The following is a 20,488-nucleotide window of genomic DNA, read 5'->3' on the forward strand; positions in this document are numbered from 1 at the left end:
AATTTCCAGTCATAACGTAATTTGCATAATTTCCAGGTATAACGTAATTTGCATAATTTCAAGGCATAACGTAATTTGCATAATTTACAGGCTCACACATTTAGGGACTGTACTTATGCAGGTTTCTAGAGACCAATTATTATGATTTTCAAACGACCCATGGCCGAGATCATTATACATTAATAACTTAATAAATCTTAGATACCTGGTTCAGGGACAAAGAAATTAACTGGTCCTGTGCTTGACGTCGGCATCATAGGAAAGAGATCAGGAGGCGGTGCCACTGCAGGCGTGGATTTTGTACCTCCAGGATTGAATACATCAACGTAGTTGTTCCTAGCAGCTACATAAATATAAAATAAGAGTGGACTAATTTGCATGAAATGTACTTTATTCAATATTTTCCCAGTAAATATTAGATTTTTGAACCTGACATTGTATAATATATGCCCTATTCCCTACCGTATATCATTTTGCATAGTGTAGCACTATTAAGACACGACGAATTTCTCGGCTGCACTTAATCCTGAATTCATCACCAATTCCAGAGAATATTACTTACTAAATTTTTCTTTTGGCCTTTGAAACCTGTTAGCACCAGGTGTTGATGCAGATGATGTTGGTGCACTAGAACCAGGAGTGGATCCACTGGATTTATTAAGCTCAAAATCAGTGGGTGGAGGTGGCGCCTGATCTGGTTCATCCATATCATCACCATCTTCAGCATTCACCCATTTCTTTTTCACAGGGTCCCACTGGATCTGAAAAGAAGAATTGCAGATAATTAAAAAGATGAAAAAACAATTCTTTGAATGATAAAGTCATCCCTGTTAAATTCAGACTGTTTACCACAAAGTTGAAGTTACAGCTGTCCAGTAATATTCCTTTTACAACAAGAACAACTACGACAATGACAAGGACTAGGACAGACAGGCATTCACTCGTATACCCCACCTATATCTAAGATTAAGGCAAGGTAAACACACTGCTGAAGGCAGAACACTTACACTTTTTGTGGAGTCATCTGGTAAGTGTACTTCTTTGCTTCGCCAACTACTGAATATCCCACCAAACCAGCTTCTTCCACCGGCCGACTTCTTGGGTTTATTCAATTTATCTTCCTTTTTGCCAGTGTCTCTCGTTCTCACATCGTGTTTGATCTGTGGTGGAGGTTGTTGCCTCGGCGGAACGAATGGAAATTTGGGTGTTTCCGGCGGTGTCAGTGGACTTTTAGGTGAGATGGTGCTTGGAGTGTGACTATCGTCATCGACACCCTGGTTCTGTAATTGCAATGAGATGATATAGATTACGTATGCAATGAATCCCCCAAAAAATAAGCTACATCAACAAAACTTTCTTCACACGTTAATTTTTAACTTTTGGGAGTCATTGAATTTTTCCTGCTAAATAAGTTTAGTAGTGTCCGGTGTCAGTAACGGCTAAAGTCTGACTAGGATTAGTATCTCACCTGTTGCACACTTACGTCATAGTAATCTAGCTTTGAAGCACCGCTATCGGCAAACTCAGATGTCTCTGCTCCTGATTCAGTCATCGATGTTGTGCTGTATTCACTGTTCATCGAGGCAGTGAGATCTACGTTCTCTTGTGGCTGTTGTGCCACTGCATTATACTGGAACTGCGAGAAGTTGAAGTTCGACTGCTGTTGCGCATGTTCACCGGGTGCGGAATGGTCAATTTGAGAAGCAGCACTGACCTCTTGCTGTACTGGCAAACCATGTGTGGATGCTGGCAAGCTAAGATGAGACTGACTACCACTCTGCTGAAAACCACTAGCAGTCATGGTGAAGCCTTGACCTGATTCAAGTAGACAAACAAATTTTAATTTTGGCAAGCTAAGATGAGACTGACTACCACTCTGCTGAAAACCACTAGCAGTCATGGTGACGCCTTGACCTGATACAAGTAGACAACAAAATTTTAATTTTTTTACGAGAACGGACACACGTTTACAATGACCAGATTGAGTGTTAATCGGCAATACAAGTTATGAGATTTTGGTATCCCTTAAGTGGTAAATGAAATTATTTTTTTTCTTTGGATCCTACACTTTGTATTACAATTTTGTAATGCCAAAACATGTAACACAGTAAACCCAATATGCGCTAGAAAGGGTTCACGAATATTATGGAATTGTATTATGGTACTGGTAGTATCTATTCAATTGCTAGTAAGAATTTTATTTACCTTACAAACTGAAAATTGACTCAAATTTTGTCAGTTGGCTCCAAAATTAGGGTTCATTTCCAGAAATATTGAAGAATTTAAAGAAAAGTGCAGAAACATTTGGGTGAGGAAGTCTGGTGTTGAAAAGGATAAACTGGAGAAAGCATGAGAATGTCATTTGTTAATTTTTTTTCCCCTAATTTGCTGGAATACAAAAAAAACCTGTTTCTCAACTTGTCTATTTCTTTAATTTCAAATTTATTTTATAATCACTTGTACGCCAGCTAACTGCACAACACGATCAGAAAAGCTAAATTGTACTTTTTGTCCAAGTTCAAAAATATTAGAAACAGCATTGAAGGGCGGCAGTCGTCGTGCCGCGTCCTGTTCGATATGGGACTCATAGCGACGTACACAACGCATGTAAAATACATTGTTTATTTACATTTACGACCCCCGCGCTTTAAGTCCGAACAAACCACCTTTTTATAATAATATACATCATGTATCAGATAACATTTTTCAAGTTTCATTTTAACCAATAATAAAACATGCAAGATGTGCATCAAACAGAGACCCCAAATTGGTTACTAATGAACCAAAGTTTGAAAACGATTGGATAAAAACTTAAACCACAAGAAATGGGGGTAACGACATACAACGACATAGACATTCCTACATGTTGGTAACTTTACAATGCCTACCTAGCCCAAGCTGTTCTACTGCCTTCTGTTTGAGCTCTGCCAAATGCTGCTGTGTCCTGTCCTGGTTGCCGACATCAGACATATCAAAGCTACCAATGTAGTCTTGGAGATTAGCAAACGAGTTGTCTACAGATAATCCTATTATGGGCGTGTCCAGACTTTCAACGCCGCTCAGGCTATTTGACGAATACACCCACGGCATTGGCGTAGCAGAGCTCGATCGTGGTTTGATCACTCCCTCCTACAAGAATGTTAGAAACTGATGGAATTAAGAATGTTGACTGTGTCGAAGTATGAAGATATTTAGAAATAATGAAAGCTTATAGTACATATCATACATATCACAATTGTTAATGATTCCAAGTCATCACATTACAGGTTATTTTTCCACCTGAAAATGTGTCTATTTTAATACAGGGTTCCTACTGTTCATCAAATGCATTTTAGATGCAAAACGACCATCCCGTGCTCATTGAATATTGCAAGTTTAACTATTTTAGATTTTTTTAGACTAATTTTGTTGTGAAGTTAAGAACTGCTTTAGCGACTAACTCCAAAAATATAAAAATGAAATTGTAAATTATGCTTTTTCTATATGCAGAAGAAATAATCATTCAGAATTGCTTGATTTTATGGTGAAATAGAGTATACTGCTCAAAAATGGTTGTGGATATCACATCAAGATGTGTTCAAGACATTCATATCAAACATGTCTAGTAGCTTTCAACAGTAGTTCAACAGTAGTCAAACAGTTAAAAATGTAAAAGTTGGAGTAAGACATTCAAAACATCAATTCTTTAGCTCAATAATGTGCATTCCAGCCCCAACATTTGGAATCAGCAACAGAGTATGTTTATAAACCAACAGCCATCATAAGTATGACGTTAGTGTCCTCAACATTCAAACATTAGCTAAAAAAAAAAACTTTCAAACAGTACAATTTTTGGAAGATCAATTCCAAAATCAACACAGGCCAACTATACCAGATTAACCATATGTACAATGTATAAGTGTGATAGCGATCGACTGAATATTATTATCACACCTATAAGACAAGCAGCCTGTCGACTGAGATAGCTCCGCTGTCAGCAATGCACATTTCAATTAAAGAACAGAAGATATCATTAGAAAATGAACAATATGCAAAGTATCAATGCAATGGGACTTACAGTTTTTAACAAGAATTCAAAAATATCATTTTTCACCATAAATGATTGTGGTTTTAAACAAGAAGTCGAAAATATCACTTTTTACCAAAAATGACAAAAATATTCACCAAAATTAGAGAATTGAAGATATCATTACAAAATGAACAAATCTGAGAGAGATTCACATGTAGTACCTATACATGTAATATCAAAGCAATTGGACTTGTGGTTTTTAACAAGTCGAAAATTGAACAAATCTGAGAGAGGTCTACCCAAGGTATATATACACCAAGTATCAAAGCATTTAGGCTTGTAGTTTTCAAGAAGAAGTCGAAAAAGTAAAACATTGACACGGACGACGACGGACAATCACTCATATGATAAGCTCCGCTCGACGAAGTCGACAGCGGAGCTAAAAAGCTAACATTGCAGAAAGTTGTTATCACTACTATGTCTTTTCCTTCACTTCATTGCGAGCAAGCCAATAAAACAGAAAAATAAATGCCATGTGTTCTTACTAAGACTTGCTGTTGAAGAATATGCAGCTTGATCAGCCAGCCAGGCTCAATGAGGTCTTCGCCCGAAAAATCCTGAGTATCGTGGTGCTTTAGCCTACTTCCCAGCTGTTAATTAAATACAAGATATATATCAGTGTTTGACCTTGGCGATAACCGTGTTATATTTGAATAACAACTTGACGATGAGTAAGTACAATACATAATACGTAATGCTTAACAGAAGAAAATGGAAATAAAAATAAAGAGTGGGATTAAAAATGTGATCAATAATTTTTGTCTTATTGCGATGACAAGCATACCTCGTATAACTGGCTAATAAGTGTATTGTTATACAACTGTGGGGCTAAGCAGATGGCACTGGTAATAACTTCACAGTACTGCAATGCCTGTGGAGAAATAAAAATGGTTCACTGAATGTGTAATTATAAGCACACAATTTTGGTATTCGTACATTCCTACAATACACCCACGGTGACATCAGCAGCAAAGTCATTACGAAAAAGATCCTGATTTACATTGCAAATGGTTACTGGGTCAAACTAGTAGAAAATAAAATTTAAGAATAAAAAAAAAAAAAAAAAATGTTTACCTGCGATGAGAAACCATGCTCGGCCAACCTGGCAGCATAAATAAACTTGTATACTTGATAGTTGGGAAGCAGATAGTGCTTATTTGCAAGTAACTGGGCATATTCGTATACCTCGGTGTGTTGTATGGCTTCGTTGGTTGCAAACTTAAAGAATGGTAAACTAGTTAAAAAAAGAAAAAAATGAACAACAGTTCACAACTTGATCCCAATATATACACAATATACATCCAGGCACTTTTTATAGAAATAGTCATTCAATAAATTTAAATATTATACATTAATTTGTTCTAAGTTTCTGAACTTGATTGGCAGCTGCTCCTATTTGTTGGCAAAAATAATCAAGAAATTTGTACTGATAGTGAACTTGGACCCCCTTAAAGTATGAGGATGTTTCAGTGGTCAGGGACAAATACAACACATTAGGTTTGCTTAATTATGCAAAATTCAGACACTGATGTTTTATGAAAATAAATGGTCAGTTTGAAGAAAACAAAAGATTACATTTTCAAGCCGACAGAGGGGCGTGGTATTATCAAAAAACAAAAGATTACACTTTTTCAAGCTATAGAGGGCGATATAATAGACCATTTTCCGTTCACTGCGAGAATCACGTATTATGCGTGAAAAACAGGACAAACAAAGGTTATAGCGTCGTAGTGGCATCAAACATCACGTGGGATTCAACAAACGCGAAAGTATTTTGGGGGACATTTCCATGCTTAATAATGTGCTGTCCACATTTGATGATAGACAATTTCGATTAAGTAAGGGTACTCAGAAGCAATATTCCTCTGTCGAAGATCGGCCGGTCGATGTGAGCTACGAAATAAAGAAATTCAAGTTCAAAATCAAATTGTTTGATTTTTGCAGCAGACGTCTTTCATGCATCTCGCGAGATCTCGCAATTGTACGGAAAATCACCTATTGCTATAACTTCCAGAAGGCAATACAGCTGTTGCAGTTTGTACAAATATATACTACCAATTTAGATAATGCATTGAAGGAATTTGGCACAAATAATGAAAAGAACAATTTTGTCATTCAGAAACAGACAAAACAGGGTAGAGTAGGTTGGATTTGATTTGTTTAAAACAAAAAGTTTTTCCTTCATTGAATTGTGTTTGCTTGCTGACTAGGTGACAAAACTTGCGTGTTACGATGTTTATAGTAAATTCTTCCCAATTTGGCCATCATTCTGATAATAAATGTATTTTTATTCAAGTCGCATTGAAATCTGGAGCAATTTGTCACTATTTCGCCAAAAACTGTTTAGGGTAGGCAATAAATTTTAAGGCAGAGTTGGGGTATCAGAGCCACACATATTTTTTATTTGTTCTAATGAGAAGTCTTACCTATGACTGGAACCCAGCAACACCATCTTGGTACTTTTCTTAGTGTACACACCTAAACCAACTTGTGCCATTATGTAACAGAACTGGGAAGCATGCAGTAAACTTTTAGCACCTGTGGAAAAAAATAAATATTTCAAATGCCCATTTGCTATGTACTATACTACTGTAAAACCTGTATTAAAAGCCGCGGCTTCTATTAAAATGGTACAATGCAACAGAGGGGATGCGGCTTCTATTAGCGCATCTACACATATGACATTTGGTTCTCAATTGTTCAAAAACAATGGGTGCTGCTTCTATTACAGATGTAGCTTCTAATATAGATTTTACGGTACAACTTGTTGATTCAATTATCGTGCTTGTCTTAGCCTTTGAACACCAAGGCTAACATTTGCCACCTTTCACAAAATTAACCTTTTAAACCTTTTCACCACCAGACTTTCTAACCCAAATTTTTCTGCACTTTTTTTTATATTCTTCAAAATTTTTGGAAATGATCTCTAACTTTGGAGCCAACAGACAAGTTTTGAATAAATGTTCAGTTTTTACTCAAAATTTTTTGCTATTTTTGTCTCAATCTTCTGAAGGAAAGTGCAGACTATAAACGGGACTATTTCGTGAATTTTTTATGAAATGAAGGAATTGGTGGTGAAAAGGGTGAAAATAAACTTAATTGACTTAATTAAAAACAATTGACGAAGAGCGGTAACTATTGAGAAATGATGACCATTTGCCAAAAAATAATAAATAAGCAAATTTTACGGAGAAAAAAAAAAAGTATTTGAAGAGTCAATATTCTTCTGTTTGTGAAATAGGAAAAAAAGTCTTGTAAAATGCACCATTACTAAAATTGCTATTGTTTCGTATTTGCTATATTATAGTAGTTAGGAATACTTACCAAGAGTATCCCCCATGGTAGTTATACTTTTTCTATCAAGATCTGCTTTATTCGTCATATTGGATAAAAGCATTGACAAATGAGGGCGCCAGTCTCCCCACTTTTCATCAGCACAACACTGGAATTTGAATAAAGAGAAGACACTGGTAGGTTGGCATGACTAAAAGACTCTTTTATAGTTTTCACATTTCAATGACATAACTACAGTAGTTGCTCTATTAAAAGTACATCTCTAAAAGTACCAACAGTTGTATGTATTGTATAGTGGACCATTTAAAAACACAACTTATTTTGACCACAGACACACACTAGGCTTTTACATGAGTGCATGGGAGACTAAAAGAATAAATAAGCATAATAATGTGTATTCTAATAACATTTTAGATTTGTTTCAGGAAAAGCATTGATGTCCCAAATAATGCGATTCTTGTTATTTTCATATCATGTGTGTTGTGTAACACTTTGAAAAAAAAAAATTTTTTTGGCATATTGACCAGAGTGACACACCTAAACACTTTCGTTAATAGCACACAGAATGCTATAAATAAATAAATTTATTCTACAAATTACAAAAAAAAAGCAGCTCATGATTTTACAATAACACTAAGAAAGACAAACCGTTGATGCAGCAGGCTGTCTTCCAGACATTAATTGATATAATGTTTGTAATGGATCGTTCATTGGCAAACTGTTGGCAAACCTGGAATAAAACAAAATTATGAGTTATTATATATGACAAACTATGGATTGGGGTTCATGTCAGCAGACAGGAAAGAACAATATACCACCAATATACTCCCAACATCACCGATATACACCCCCCACATTATCATGAAAATTGTGACTTCTGAAGCCTCAAACAGAAATGTTGTCGCCCCATATTTCTTTCGTTTTCACACTTAATTGGTTTTTTATAGTGATTTACTTCCACCAAAGGTAAAGTTTTTCAAAATATGATTTTTAATTGAGTCAGGGAATAAAAAACATCTGTTTGACGTATCATATAGAAAATACACTGACCACAAAATACCACTAATATTGCTATTCTAAAACATGTACCATCTTTGTAGGAAAATGAATACATGTAATACACCACATCATTGCACTGACTTCTGCTGAAATAACTGGATCTTTTTCTTTCTATATCTGCATAAAATGACATCTTGGACTATCTCAGAATTCTAATCACAGATAGATGACGTTGTGAAACGTATTCGATTCTCACCTCATCATGACATTTGCGTACGTCCTCGTATCCATTTTACTGGCTAGAAGTAATGCATGACCCCAGAGACCTCCCTTCATTGCTGCTTCCAATGCATCCTGCAAAATTAGATGAACAAATTTGTTATCACTTTGGTGAAAATCAATTAAAAACTCATGATCTAGGTTAATCAGAGGTTGTTTTCAAGTGAACAATTAATATCAAATCATACTATAGACTACGTGTACAAAAAATTCAGAATGAAGAAAAGTGCGACAGTTATTTCAGTCCAAAGAAAAAAAAAATTTTTTTTATTCAATAGCCACCAGAGTAGGGATGCAACACTATGGATAAATTACAAAGCAGGCCTTCAGATTACAACCACTTTGATCACCATGGGAATTGAATTTAATCAATGACGATTAAAAAAAAATATCTAGGTCCCGAATAAAAAAATTACACAGCTTATCAACTTCTGGTGAACAAACTTCTAGTTCTACCCACAATTCAACACTTTGCACATGTTCATTTCACTATTTGCCACATCTAATTATTGTTATGAAATAACATGTGATAAACTACACCGTTTGCAGCAGAATGATGCGACTGAAAGTGGATCTCATCCTGACAGTGAATAAGTATCGGCCAATAACGTGGAACATTGTCTCTAAATTTCAACATAATCACACAGTGTTTGAATTTATTGAGAACTAACACTGTCACTGCTAGAAATGTTCACAATTTTACCCGTTACAGGAGCTAATGTCATCCCCTATCTTAGACCAAAACAGAAATCAAAGAAAGCTTAGAAAGAACTCCCGTGTGCTGAGAGTATTGAAGACACATTAAAAATTAATTAAAAATTACTAGTACATGAGATATTGATGGAAAAGCTGAAAACTAATTATGTAAATCAGGTCACTAATATGAACAGAACAGAACAAAAAAATTATGAATTATTATGCTAATTAGAGAATTAATATGAACAAAATTTTAACCCAAAATTAATCAGGCCTGTCTATTGTCCTAGAGCATTTATGTACCAAATTTTATTCAAATGTGATGATCAGTAATTGAGATATCAGTGTTAATTAATTATGTTAATTAGGTGATTAATAAGCATAAATATTTACCAAAAACTAATTGGGTTTCTGCATAGTTCTCTTTAAAAGTTTCATTAAAATCCAATTTGTGGTTCTTTATATATCAGTGGAACATTATGCAAATTAGGTAATTAATATCCAATTAAAACTAATCAGGTGTCTGCATAATCCTAGAAGATCTATGTACCAAGTGTCATTGAAATGTGATGATTACTACTTGAAATATCAAAAGCTGAAAATTAATTAATTATGCAAATTAGCTAATTAATATATACTGATATTACCCTAAAAACTATCAGGTCTGTGGAGTGTCCTATGACATCTATGTACCAAGTGTCATTGAAATGTGATGGTTACTACTTGAAATATCAAAAGCTGAAAATTAATTAATTATGCAAATTAGGTAATTAATATGTACTCATATTACCCTAAAAACTATCAGGTCTGTGCAGTGTCCTATGACATTTATGTACCAAGTGTCATTGAAATGTGATGATTACTACTTGAAATATCAAAAGCTGAAAATTAATTAATTATGCAAATTAGCTAATTAATATATACTGATATTACCCTAAAAACTATCAGGTCTGTGCAGTGTCCTATGACATCTATGTACCAAATTTCATTGAAATGTGATGATTACTACTTGAAATATCAAAAGCTGAAAATTAATTAATTATGCAAATTAGATAATTAATATGTACTCATATTACACTAAAAACTATCAGGTCTGTGCAGTATCCTATGACATCATTGTACCAAGTTTTATTGAAATGTGATGATTAGTACTTGAGATATCAGTGGAAAAGCCGAAAATTGATTAATCATTATGCAAATTAGGTAATTTTAGGCAAATTAGATTTTTACCCAAAACTAATCAAATCTGTGCATTAGTTTGGAGCATCTGTGTGCCAAGTTTCATCAAAATCCAATGAGTGGTTCTTTAGATATCAGTGGAACAGCTAATTATCATGCAAATTAGGTAATTAATATGCATGGATTTTTACCAAAACCTAATCAAATCTGCGCATTGGCCCAGAGCATCTATGCACCAAGTTTCATCAAAAACACACACACACACACACACACATACAGACACACTAACTGCAAAGACTCCCTCTTTTTGTGCTTCGCACACGGAAGTCAAAAAGTTAAAGCGAGAGGGTCATCACCTGCGCACGTGTGGGAATTGAGTCGGAAAAATTTATGCAGAAAAAAATCAGGGGTTAGTCTATTATAAGACATTGACCCCCAATACCAGATGTCCCCTGGTAGTAGATGTTGAACCCTTGTAACAAGTGTTGATCCCTTGTAACAAATGCAACCCCTGGTAACAGCTAGATGGTGATCCCCGGTAACAGATGGTGATCCCCGAAACCCAATCTTGACCCTAGTAACACAAAAACTAATCCTGTTAACAAGGAAATATATGTTGCTCTAAAACCTCTAATTAGAATAAAACCAAGGTACATTTCATGAATGATACAGAGAGGCAAACAATTAAATGATGACAATCACACAGTGTTTGAATTTATTGAGAACTAACACTGTCACTGCTAGAAATGTTCACAATTTTACCCGTTACAGGAGCTAATGTCATTCCCTATCTTAGACCAAAACAGAAACAATTTGTATCCGGTTATTTCCTAGTCAAAGGGGCTCACTGGACCATTGTTGTTTTAACATCTAAGAATCAAAAACAAATCAAGTCAAACTACCCCCATCTAAAATTGTGTAGCTTTTTCCCCCTATTCGGTGGTTGTGAAACCTGAAATCAAAGCAGTGTACATAAACACCATTATTATATAAAATATCCCCTTATTGGCTCAGTGACGTTGACTACAATTCAGTATTCTAACCTTTTCACCACCAAACTTTGTCTGCAAATTGTTCTGCATTTTTGTTCTTATATTCTTCAATATTTCTAAAAATGAACACTAATTTAAGAGCCAGCAGACAAAATTTGAGTCAATTTTCAGTTTTTAATCGAAAAGTATGGCTATTTTTGTCCCAATCTTCTGAAGGAAAGTGCAGACTGTAAATGGAACTATTTTGTGAATTTGGGATGAAAAGAATGAACTAGTGGTGAAAAGGTTAAAGAAATGTAAATTACTTGCCTTCTTTCTACCAAACAACAATAATTCACGGAATCTCTTTATTTCTTTTTCCATATTTCTACCGGCTATGTCTAGTCTGGAAGGTGCCTTCACTACAGCAGCAGTTGGTGGAGAATCCGCGTCTGCTGTCGTCGCTGGCGCTTCCCGGTGCCCATGAGACTCATCATCAGGTGTCTGGTTCTCGGCACTATTGTAGCCAGATTCCAGAAGTGGATTGTCTTTGAGTAGCAACTCACCAATATCAGTACCAACAACAGTCTGCAACAAGAAAGTCATATTTATACAGACATATCTTAGCATTTGTACATTAAACATTAGTGAAAAATAACCTACCCCGTTCTGTGTACACAGTAGTGTAAAATAACTTACCCCATTCTGCCTGCACAGTAGCACCATCAAATCCCAGAGCAGAGCTGCAGATTGCCTATCAGCCAATCCAGTGTTCTTTAGACATGTGACTGCTTTGTCAGATGCGAACCGTATCACATCACTTTTGTGCGTTTCATTTCTGACGTACAAAAAAGAAACATATTAAAGCTAGTTATATACATAAATTTTTAATTTTTCAATTTCACTTGGATTTTATTTTTGCACTTTTTGCTGGAAGGGTAAATCAGAAAATCTTCTATTCAGTTTACACAGTAGACTGGAGAAGTAAAATCAGTGAAAATACCATTTTTCCTATATTTTACATTTAAAATGGTGATTTTTTTTAATTCTGCATACGATTTCACACCTCAATCAAATACAATTCCATTTCAATATGCAAAGTTTCAACCATTGCAGGCAATTCTATGAAAAACATTGCTAATAATTCTCCAAAGAATATTGCAATATTCCAAGAAAAATTGATAGGGAGATTAATTTTGTGTCAGCGATAATATATCTACTACTGTAAACCATAGTTTCATATGAGAGAACAATGCCAGTGAAAAATTGTGTACATTTATGAATATATTTTTTCATTGACAGCATTGATCAAATATATGATAAAGGTTATGCTAATATACCTAATGAGTGGTCCAGGGAATGATTTCAGTTCTTTAGCATCGTCTGTGTCTCCTAAGATTGCCTGTTGAGAAGAAAATATTCATATTCAACACATTGCATACTGAAACAGTTATACATCATTTTTTTTTTAGCTCTCCAAAGTAACTTTTAGCAATCGATGTGCCGAGATGTCTAGCTATAGCTTTCGTCAAAACCAGAGTAGTGATTGCTTTTTTAGAAGAGTTATTTTCTATGCTTTATTTCTTCTGCTACTATGAAATAAGAGAAAATTTATAATGTCTACTTGCACAAGTATGTATATTTTCTTGAAAACCTACTCAAGTTTGAGGGCATACAAAAACAAGTAAAAGTACTTTGTGAATAAACTCCTGTTAATCACAGTTATTTAACAGCTTTTTTATATTAAAATTTACATACTGTAAAAGGGTTAATTATTCACTGGGTTTTAATTTTGCTTATTTCGCTGACTGGAAAATACGCTAAATTAAAACCCAGTGAATATGTAAAATTTAGCATAGAACACATTATCTAAATGATAAAACTGTGAATTTAAAACCCACTGAATATGCCTGAAATGGTAAATCAGCGAAATTTAAACCCAGTGAAAATTAGTCATTTTAAAGTATACAAAATTTGTATGCATAAACAAACACACCTCCCAATTTCTGCCAGCAGCATTTTTCAAAGGCCTTTTTACCACCAGTTGCCTCTTTTTATCGCAAATTCACAAAACAGTCCTGTTTATAGTCTGCACTTTCGTTCAGAAAATTAAGACAAAAATAGCCACATTTTTTGGAGTAAAAACTGAAAATTGACTCAAATTTTGTCTGTTGGCTCCAAAATTAAGGGTTTATTTCCAGAAATATTTCAGAATATAAGGAAAAAGTGCAGAAAAAATTGTTTTTGTTGCATTGTACTTTATCTTACCTCTACATTATGAATTTCAACCACAGTTGCCATTCCGTCCTCAGGATTATTTGGTAATACTTTAATTAGCTGCCCGCCAGCACCGAACCTAGCCACAACGTGTGGAAGTACGTGTTTCACCGGCGTCATGCGACCAGGTGGCGATACTTCTTCTGTTGGATCAAAACATAAATAAGCAAGATGGTGACGATTGTATAAAAAGTAATCAAGAAATTAAAACAGTATTAAATTGCTAAAATCATATCTAAAATAACTCAAATTTATTCTCCATTTTTTTATCTTAGACATGGCAAACGTAGATATCACAGATAGAGGAGATTATTGTATTTGAAAGACAAAATAAGGAAGCACCACTGCTGATGTGTGCAAATTTTGTTTCTGTGAATCTGTTGTCTGTGAATGTTCAGCTCATTACCGATATTGCTACTATTGTATTGGGGCAATTAACATATTCATATGCTTGCTAATAACGTGGATGATGTTTGCCATACCACATCCTATACAAACCAAGATATTTTGAAAGACTGCAAAATGGAAAGAAGTTTAAGAAAAACAATTATGTGATTTCCATGAAAATGTCACATCATGGAGATACTTGTCTAATAATCGCAATGAATTGGCATTCAAAGGATTTCACAGCTAACGTACCTTCTGGCTGGGGTTCAGCTTGCCATGGTTCTTCCTCTTTAGCGTACTCATACCCGCTATTGGCATCATAACCGCCAGGCTGTTCTTGCTGTAGTTGTTCTTGTCCCTCATTGTCTTGGGCAGGATAATTGTCATAGGATGTCTGGTACGGAATGGTTTGGTCCACTCCGTATCCAGCAGGAGCCTCCCCTTCATAGCTAGTGGAAGCTTCTTCACCATAACCTGGGTACCTAGACAAGTCAAAACACAGAATGTATAGGTGAATCCCATTGCGTGTATGTAACCGTAGCAACACATAGAAATGTACTAAGATATAGATTATAATGTCGAAAGGAATGATCAGAATTTTTATCATTCGCCCTACATGTACATTGCGATCACCCTATTAATGGTAATGAAGCACTTTCTTATTGAATGATATTTACCTAACTCATTATTATTCATTAAAACTTGCGTTGAAGTCACAATTTCTGAAATTGTTGATTGGAATTTTAACAGCCACTTCGATTTACACAAATTTATATTGATAATTAAAAGTGTTATAATATGCCTAGGTTTCTGCTGTTCACTGATCAGAAGTGCTCAGTAAGTCACATTTCATGTCAGAGGTGAAAATTAGAAATTAAAGTTGTCTATCAATATTAGACCAGTTGAAGAATAAAAGTACTTGTACCAATTAATGATGTACCTGTCTCTAGCAAAATAAATTACGGCATATTTGAAATAAAATTCTTGGTTCATACTTTTGCAAGTCTTAAAAACTCTGAAAGCAATTTTCAGGACATTAGCAACTTCACTGCTTCACTTGGTCAGTCAGTAAAAATATATCTTTATTCACATATCCACATGGATAGGCAATTTGTGCATTAACTTGTCCCAGCTAAAATCTGCATGTCCAGGACAGGTCAACAGGACTGAATTTTGATCCCTGCATATAACCCGACTCACCTGCCGTCTGTGGCATCAGCACTTATCTCATTACTCCACTGTTCGGCACTGTAAGATTGCGAATGCGCACTCTGTCTGTCATAGTCCTCGTACGTATCCCTACCATAGTTATAACGTTCATAGTACAGTCGCCGATATTCCTCACTGTACCTCCAGTCATCATAGCCGTAACCCCTCTTATCTCTGTAATAATCATGCGTTCTGTACGGCCGGCCGTATTCATCATATTCTGATTTTGTTGGAAAATATTGAAACATGTAAAATAGTACAGTTAATTATTCAGTATTATATTGAATTTTGTATAATGCCTTATCACTTTGGAAGTTGAGGCAAGTTTAATACACTAATGTGTTCCAAATTGAACATCATTACGACTAATTAATTACATCACACAATGTTTAGGGAAGTCATTTGAAACAAATTCTACTCAGCCTTAACCCCCTCACCACCAGTTCCCTCTTTTCATCACAAATTCACAAAATAGTCTTGTTTATAGTCCGCACTTTTCTTCAGAAGCTTGGGACAAAAATAGCAAATTTTTTGAGTGAAAACTGAATATTGACTCAAATTTTGTCTGTTGGCTCCAAAATCAGGGTTCATTTACAGAAATATTGAAGAATATTAGGAAAAAAGTGCAGACAAATTTGAGCGAGATAGTCTGGTGGTGAAAAGGTTAACGTCATTTTCAGTTCACTGACATACATGTATACACCTCAATAAGATTTGTCATTATCAGGACATTTTTTTTTTACACTAACAAGCAAGTACAAAAAAACTAAAACGGAATCAAATGTAATTTCAACAGTTTTGAAATTGAAATAATTTTGTTCGGCAGTAAAACTCCCTTCAAATTTTTGAAAAGCTGCAACAAAGTAACGCGTCTTTATAGACTGTCCACAAGGCCTGCATGTAACATGTTTCATACACTGACTGGACAACGTTCTACGGTTACACAAAGTTCTATCTTTAGTAAAGCGAGTTTTCTTGAGGAAATGTTCTCGTGGCAAGTAATTTACAATGGAAAAAGATTTCCTTCATTGAGAAAAAAAAAAGGTTCAATACATACCATAATAATCATATCGATACCCTCTAGCTCGGTTATACGGATCATCGTAGTAGTCGTAACCCTCACGACTTCTAGGATAATGTTCGTATCCCTGAACAGAGTATGGCCTTTCAGACCTTGAAAGAGGTCGATCGTTTTCACGCCGGGCATACTGGTCATATCGCTCACGTGGACTGTACATTTCGTCATATGGATCTCGACTCTGTCGAGAAAGTGGTCTGTCATACCTTGAATTTGAAGCGTAAGGGTATTGCCGATCGTCGGAGTACTGCAGCGAGTTTGTTGGAGATCGGTCTCTCACAGGTTGCTGTTGGATGGGAGCTTGTTGCTCAGTAGCATCTGCGACATGATGAGGGTGATGTAAATGTTCATGGGATTGTCTGTTCTGTAGAAGTTGTTGCTGTTGCTGCTGTTGTTGGTGTTGGTGCTGCTGGTGTTGGTGTTGTTGTTGTTGTTGTTGCTGCTGCTGCTGTTGTTGTTGTTGCTGCTGCTGCTGTTGCATATTTGGTTGTCCACGTTGGATGTTTGGGTGTGTCCCTCTTAAGGGTTCGTGAGCAACAGGATTGGTGGTAGGTCCTTGAGCATTGCTGACAGTCCCAGAATTTAGGGACAAGTTTTCTAATTTTCTTGATGCCTGGTGAAGATCACTGTCCAATGATGATGGGTTTTCAGTGGAATGGGGCACTTGCGCAGAGTGGCTTGCAGGCATGAGAAGAAGAGGTCGTGCTTGTTCCCCGGATTGCATGGGTGGAAGATGTCGTTGTTGCTGATCTTTAGCTACAGTTGAATGCGCAGTAGGAGGAGCTAAAACAATAGTCTTTGGTAGTGAAGGAACATCATCTGTTGCCCAAAGAGTAGTTGGAGGTGATGGAGCTATACTAGATTTCAGACTTTCTTTTCGAATTTTCTCTGGTGCCGAGGAAAGCTTGTGAATGCTGCTGAGACTATCAGAAGATGATGCACATGTATCGGTTGTAGATGTATCTGTCATGCATGTGGTAACCTGTAGTGGGTGAAACTGCTGCATTTGTGGCTCTATACCTTTCAGATCCCGCAGTCTTTCAGGGGGGTGTGCTGGTGGCACAGCAGGAGGTAGATTGGCATGAGAAGGTTGTTTCAGCTGAACAGGAGCAGGGCCCAATTGCATGTGTTGATTAGTAGGAAACACAGGTTGAGTGGGAGGTCTTATCCCATGAACAGGAGCAGAGTTAGGAGGATTAGCAAGAGGTGGGAGATGGGAATGCTTGCTCACCAAAGCAGGAAGAGCTGCTGGTTGGTGAATCACAGGTGGAAGGCGAGAGATCTGTTGAGCTCCTGGAGGATTAGATGGTAGATTTTCTACAAGAGGTTGAGTATGTTCTTGAGCTACAGGAGGGGGGTGGGAAGATTGTTGCTGAGTAGTTGGTTCAACCTTAGCAGGTGCTTGACCTGGTTGCCCAGGGATGGTTGTATCAGTTGGAATGCTTGACTTCTTAACTGCAATTGACTGTGGCATCCCTGGGTGAAGACCATGTTCAGGAGCCGGTGATAATGGCATTCCAAAGCCAGTCGGATAACCAGGTCCACTTGGTGGAAGAAAGGGGCTACCAACTCTATCGTGATTAAAACTCAAAGGTACATCTCGGCCAAGCAATCTTGGACTCATTGGAGAAGACTCGTCTTGTGAACAAGCTGGGTTAGGTTCTCCAGGTACAGCAACTTCAGAAACAGACTTTTCTATTGGAATGCTCCCTGGTGGCATCGCATTCGGAGAGGATTGGGACTGCCAAACTGATGATTTTGTAGCTGTATTTTCTTTCACTGAATTGGATCTATGATCACTACTGGTGCTTTGATTACTTTTGTTAGATTCAAAAGAGGCAGTACGACCATGGTTTATAACAGGATTGCCAGTTGAAGGAACTACATCAGCAGGGCTATTGCGGCTATGGGGTCCAGACGACCAAGCACCTTCGTGAGCAGTGAACGTAATGCCAGCTGAACTGGCTATACTTGCTGTATCCGAGTGTCCATCATGGACTTGGTTTGTAGAGAGGGTATTTACATGCTCCATGGGATGTGTCTGGTTTGGAATGCCTTGTATTAGATCTGGGTTATAAAACTGCTGTGGAGCGGCAGCGGCGCCTGCTTGATTATCTGTTGAAAGAATTGGTTGATTAGCGGAGCAGTCAACGGGAACGCTATCAACTAAAGGATTGTGGGTATCAAGAACAATACTAGGAGTATCTTTGACAGAACTGGAAGGAACATTCCCAGCACCCTCAACTACTATATCCCGTATTGATTTCCCATTTACTGAGCTATCAACTATTCCTTCCAAATTTGTATCAGATACATTGCTATTTATATTTGTATCACTACAGCCACTATCTCTGAATTCATTATTATTAGGATGAACCTCTTGCTCCTCAGAAACATGTGTTTTGTCACTACTAACAGTCAGTGGATCTGCAGACAATCCATCACATTCATTTAAATCTCCTTCCAGCGCATTTTCATTTTTCTCACTCTTTTCTGAATAATACTGATTAGGCTCACCTTCAGTGTGTGTTTGTGCGACAAGGTGGCCCGTGAGATCTTCATGCATTGGGAGTGACAAAGGATCAAGAGGATAGGGTGAAGGTTCAGGAGAACAAATCTCATGGCCAGCATGTTGATTACCAGGTACAGATTGCAGATTTTCCTGGTTAGACCCCGTAAGTTGGGCTGAAACATCATGCTGCTGCTGGTGATGGTGATCAGGCCACATGTTTTGAGGTTCGTTCAACAATACAGGTTCTTGCAGAGCGGAAGAATGATCTGTGATCGGTAATGAATTCTGATCACCTTGAGTAGCCAGTTCTGTATGCTCCTGATTAAATGGGAAACCATCCGTGCATTCATCTCTCCTAGCATCCAAAACTTGTTCATAGTTATTTCCACCAGGGAAAGGTTTAGAAATGTTTTGTGGCAGTGACGTACAACTCTGAACTCCACTTTGGCTCCCAGGTGACTGCAAGGGATGTTCAGGGTAGGGTTCAGTTACAGGCTCACCAGGATTTTGCTGCCAAACCAGACCAGATGCCGATGGAGGCCTATGTTGGTTTTCTAGGCCTTGATTATGATTTTGGTCTTGAGATGTTTCACCACTATTGCTTACATGAAAAGAACCACTAATGTTACTGACCGGACTTTGACGGTCACTCAAGCTTTGCCCGCTCTGTCCACTGGCATTCAGAAAGCTATCCTCAGTTGTGTCATCACCGAAAAAAGCTGCAAACATACCCGAACTATTTCTTGACATGGAATCTTGATTTTCCGGCACCAAATGAACTTGATCGTTCATTTGTTGCTGTTGCCAGTCATTCTGACGTTCAACATTTTGCACATTAAGTCCTCCTTCCTGTTCAAAAGGTTTCTGTTCATAATTACGATCACTCCCTGGAGGAGAATTTGATGGAAAACTGGCCACCTCTGGCTGTCTGTAGGTACTATTTTGTTGGTAAGTTATATTCAGTTGAGACGAGTCAAAATTTGCTTGTAAATTTTGTTGATTTTGTGGAATATATTGTTCCTGTGTATTCCATGTACCCTGTGACATATGTTCCGGATCATGGTATTCCCATTGTCCGGCACCGGCATTTTGGTGCCATGGTTGTTCATGTGGTGGTGGCCTTATATTGTCCATCCCCTGAGATACATCATGGTTATACTGATTTACAGTATTGGGATGTGGCATTGGTTTTGTATCTTGATTATACGGATTCCTTACATTGGGTGGTGGATCAATAAAGTCTCTAGGATTGATAAATTGAGGCTGAGATGTTTGCGGTTGATTGTTCACTTCATTGACACCATATCCAAACCAATTTTGACCATTCACAGACGTGGGATCGTTAAAGTCATTTGGTTGTCTCTGTTCATCTGTAGATAAATGAGAAATGATTTAACAAAGTTAATACAAACATGATTAAAATATTCTGACTCATTTATAATCGTCCCAGACCTGATCATCTGATGACACATTGGCGTGAAAACCAGTTGAAAAGAAAAAATTGTTTTTCGTAATTTTTTTCTAATTTTGACTTTATG

At 36.8% G+C, this 20,488-nt stretch overlaps 1 protein-coding gene across 7 annotated transcripts in view; it reads right to left on the reverse strand.

The window, feature by feature from the left end:
• The window catches only part of LOC100372675 (uncharacterized), a 52,423-nt gene that overhangs the window by 11,876 nt on the left and 20,059 nt on the right, over positions 1-20,488 (reverse strand). For 5 of the 7 annotated variants that reach the window (XM_085492331.1, XM_085492332.1, XM_006818707.3 and 2 more), the window contains exons 3-21: positions 16,418-20,320; positions 15,352-15,580; positions 14,404-14,633; positions 13,756-13,907; positions 12,828-12,889; positions 12,187-12,325; positions 11,818-12,075; positions 8,619-8,716; positions 8,012-8,093; positions 7,394-7,511; positions 6,496-6,607; positions 5,144-5,303; positions 4,854-4,940; positions 4,555-4,659; positions 2,889-3,129; positions 1,469-1,815; positions 1,008-1,280; positions 563-761; positions 206-343 (exon numbers count right to left, since the gene is read on the reverse strand). In XM_085492331.1, coding sequence (XP_085348457.1) covers positions 206-343; positions 563-761; positions 1,008-1,280; positions 1,469-1,815; positions 2,889-3,129; positions 4,555-4,659; positions 4,854-4,940; positions 5,144-5,303; positions 6,496-6,607; positions 7,394-7,511; positions 8,012-8,093; positions 8,619-8,716; positions 11,818-12,075; positions 12,187-12,325; positions 12,828-12,889; positions 13,756-13,907; positions 14,404-14,633; positions 15,352-15,580; positions 16,418-20,320 — 6,933 coding nt within the window. The remainder of the gene's footprint in view (positions 1-205; positions 344-562; positions 762-1,007; positions 1,281-1,468; positions 1,816-2,888; positions 3,130-4,554; positions 4,660-4,853; positions 4,941-5,143; positions 5,304-6,495; positions 6,608-7,393; positions 7,512-8,011; positions 8,094-8,618; positions 8,717-11,817; positions 12,076-12,186; positions 12,326-12,827; positions 12,890-13,755; positions 13,908-14,403; positions 14,634-15,351; positions 15,581-16,417; positions 20,321-20,488) is intronic. The other 2 variants (XM_085492336.1, XM_085492333.1) reach the window with 2 other exon arrangements.

Source organism: Saccoglossus kowalevskii, chromosome 17 (assembly GCF_978046115.1).
Source record: "Saccoglossus kowalevskii chromosome 17, keSacKowa6.1, whole genome shotgun sequence".
Taxonomy (NCBI): domain Eukaryota; kingdom Metazoa; phylum Hemichordata; class Enteropneusta; family Harrimaniidae; genus Saccoglossus; species Saccoglossus kowalevskii.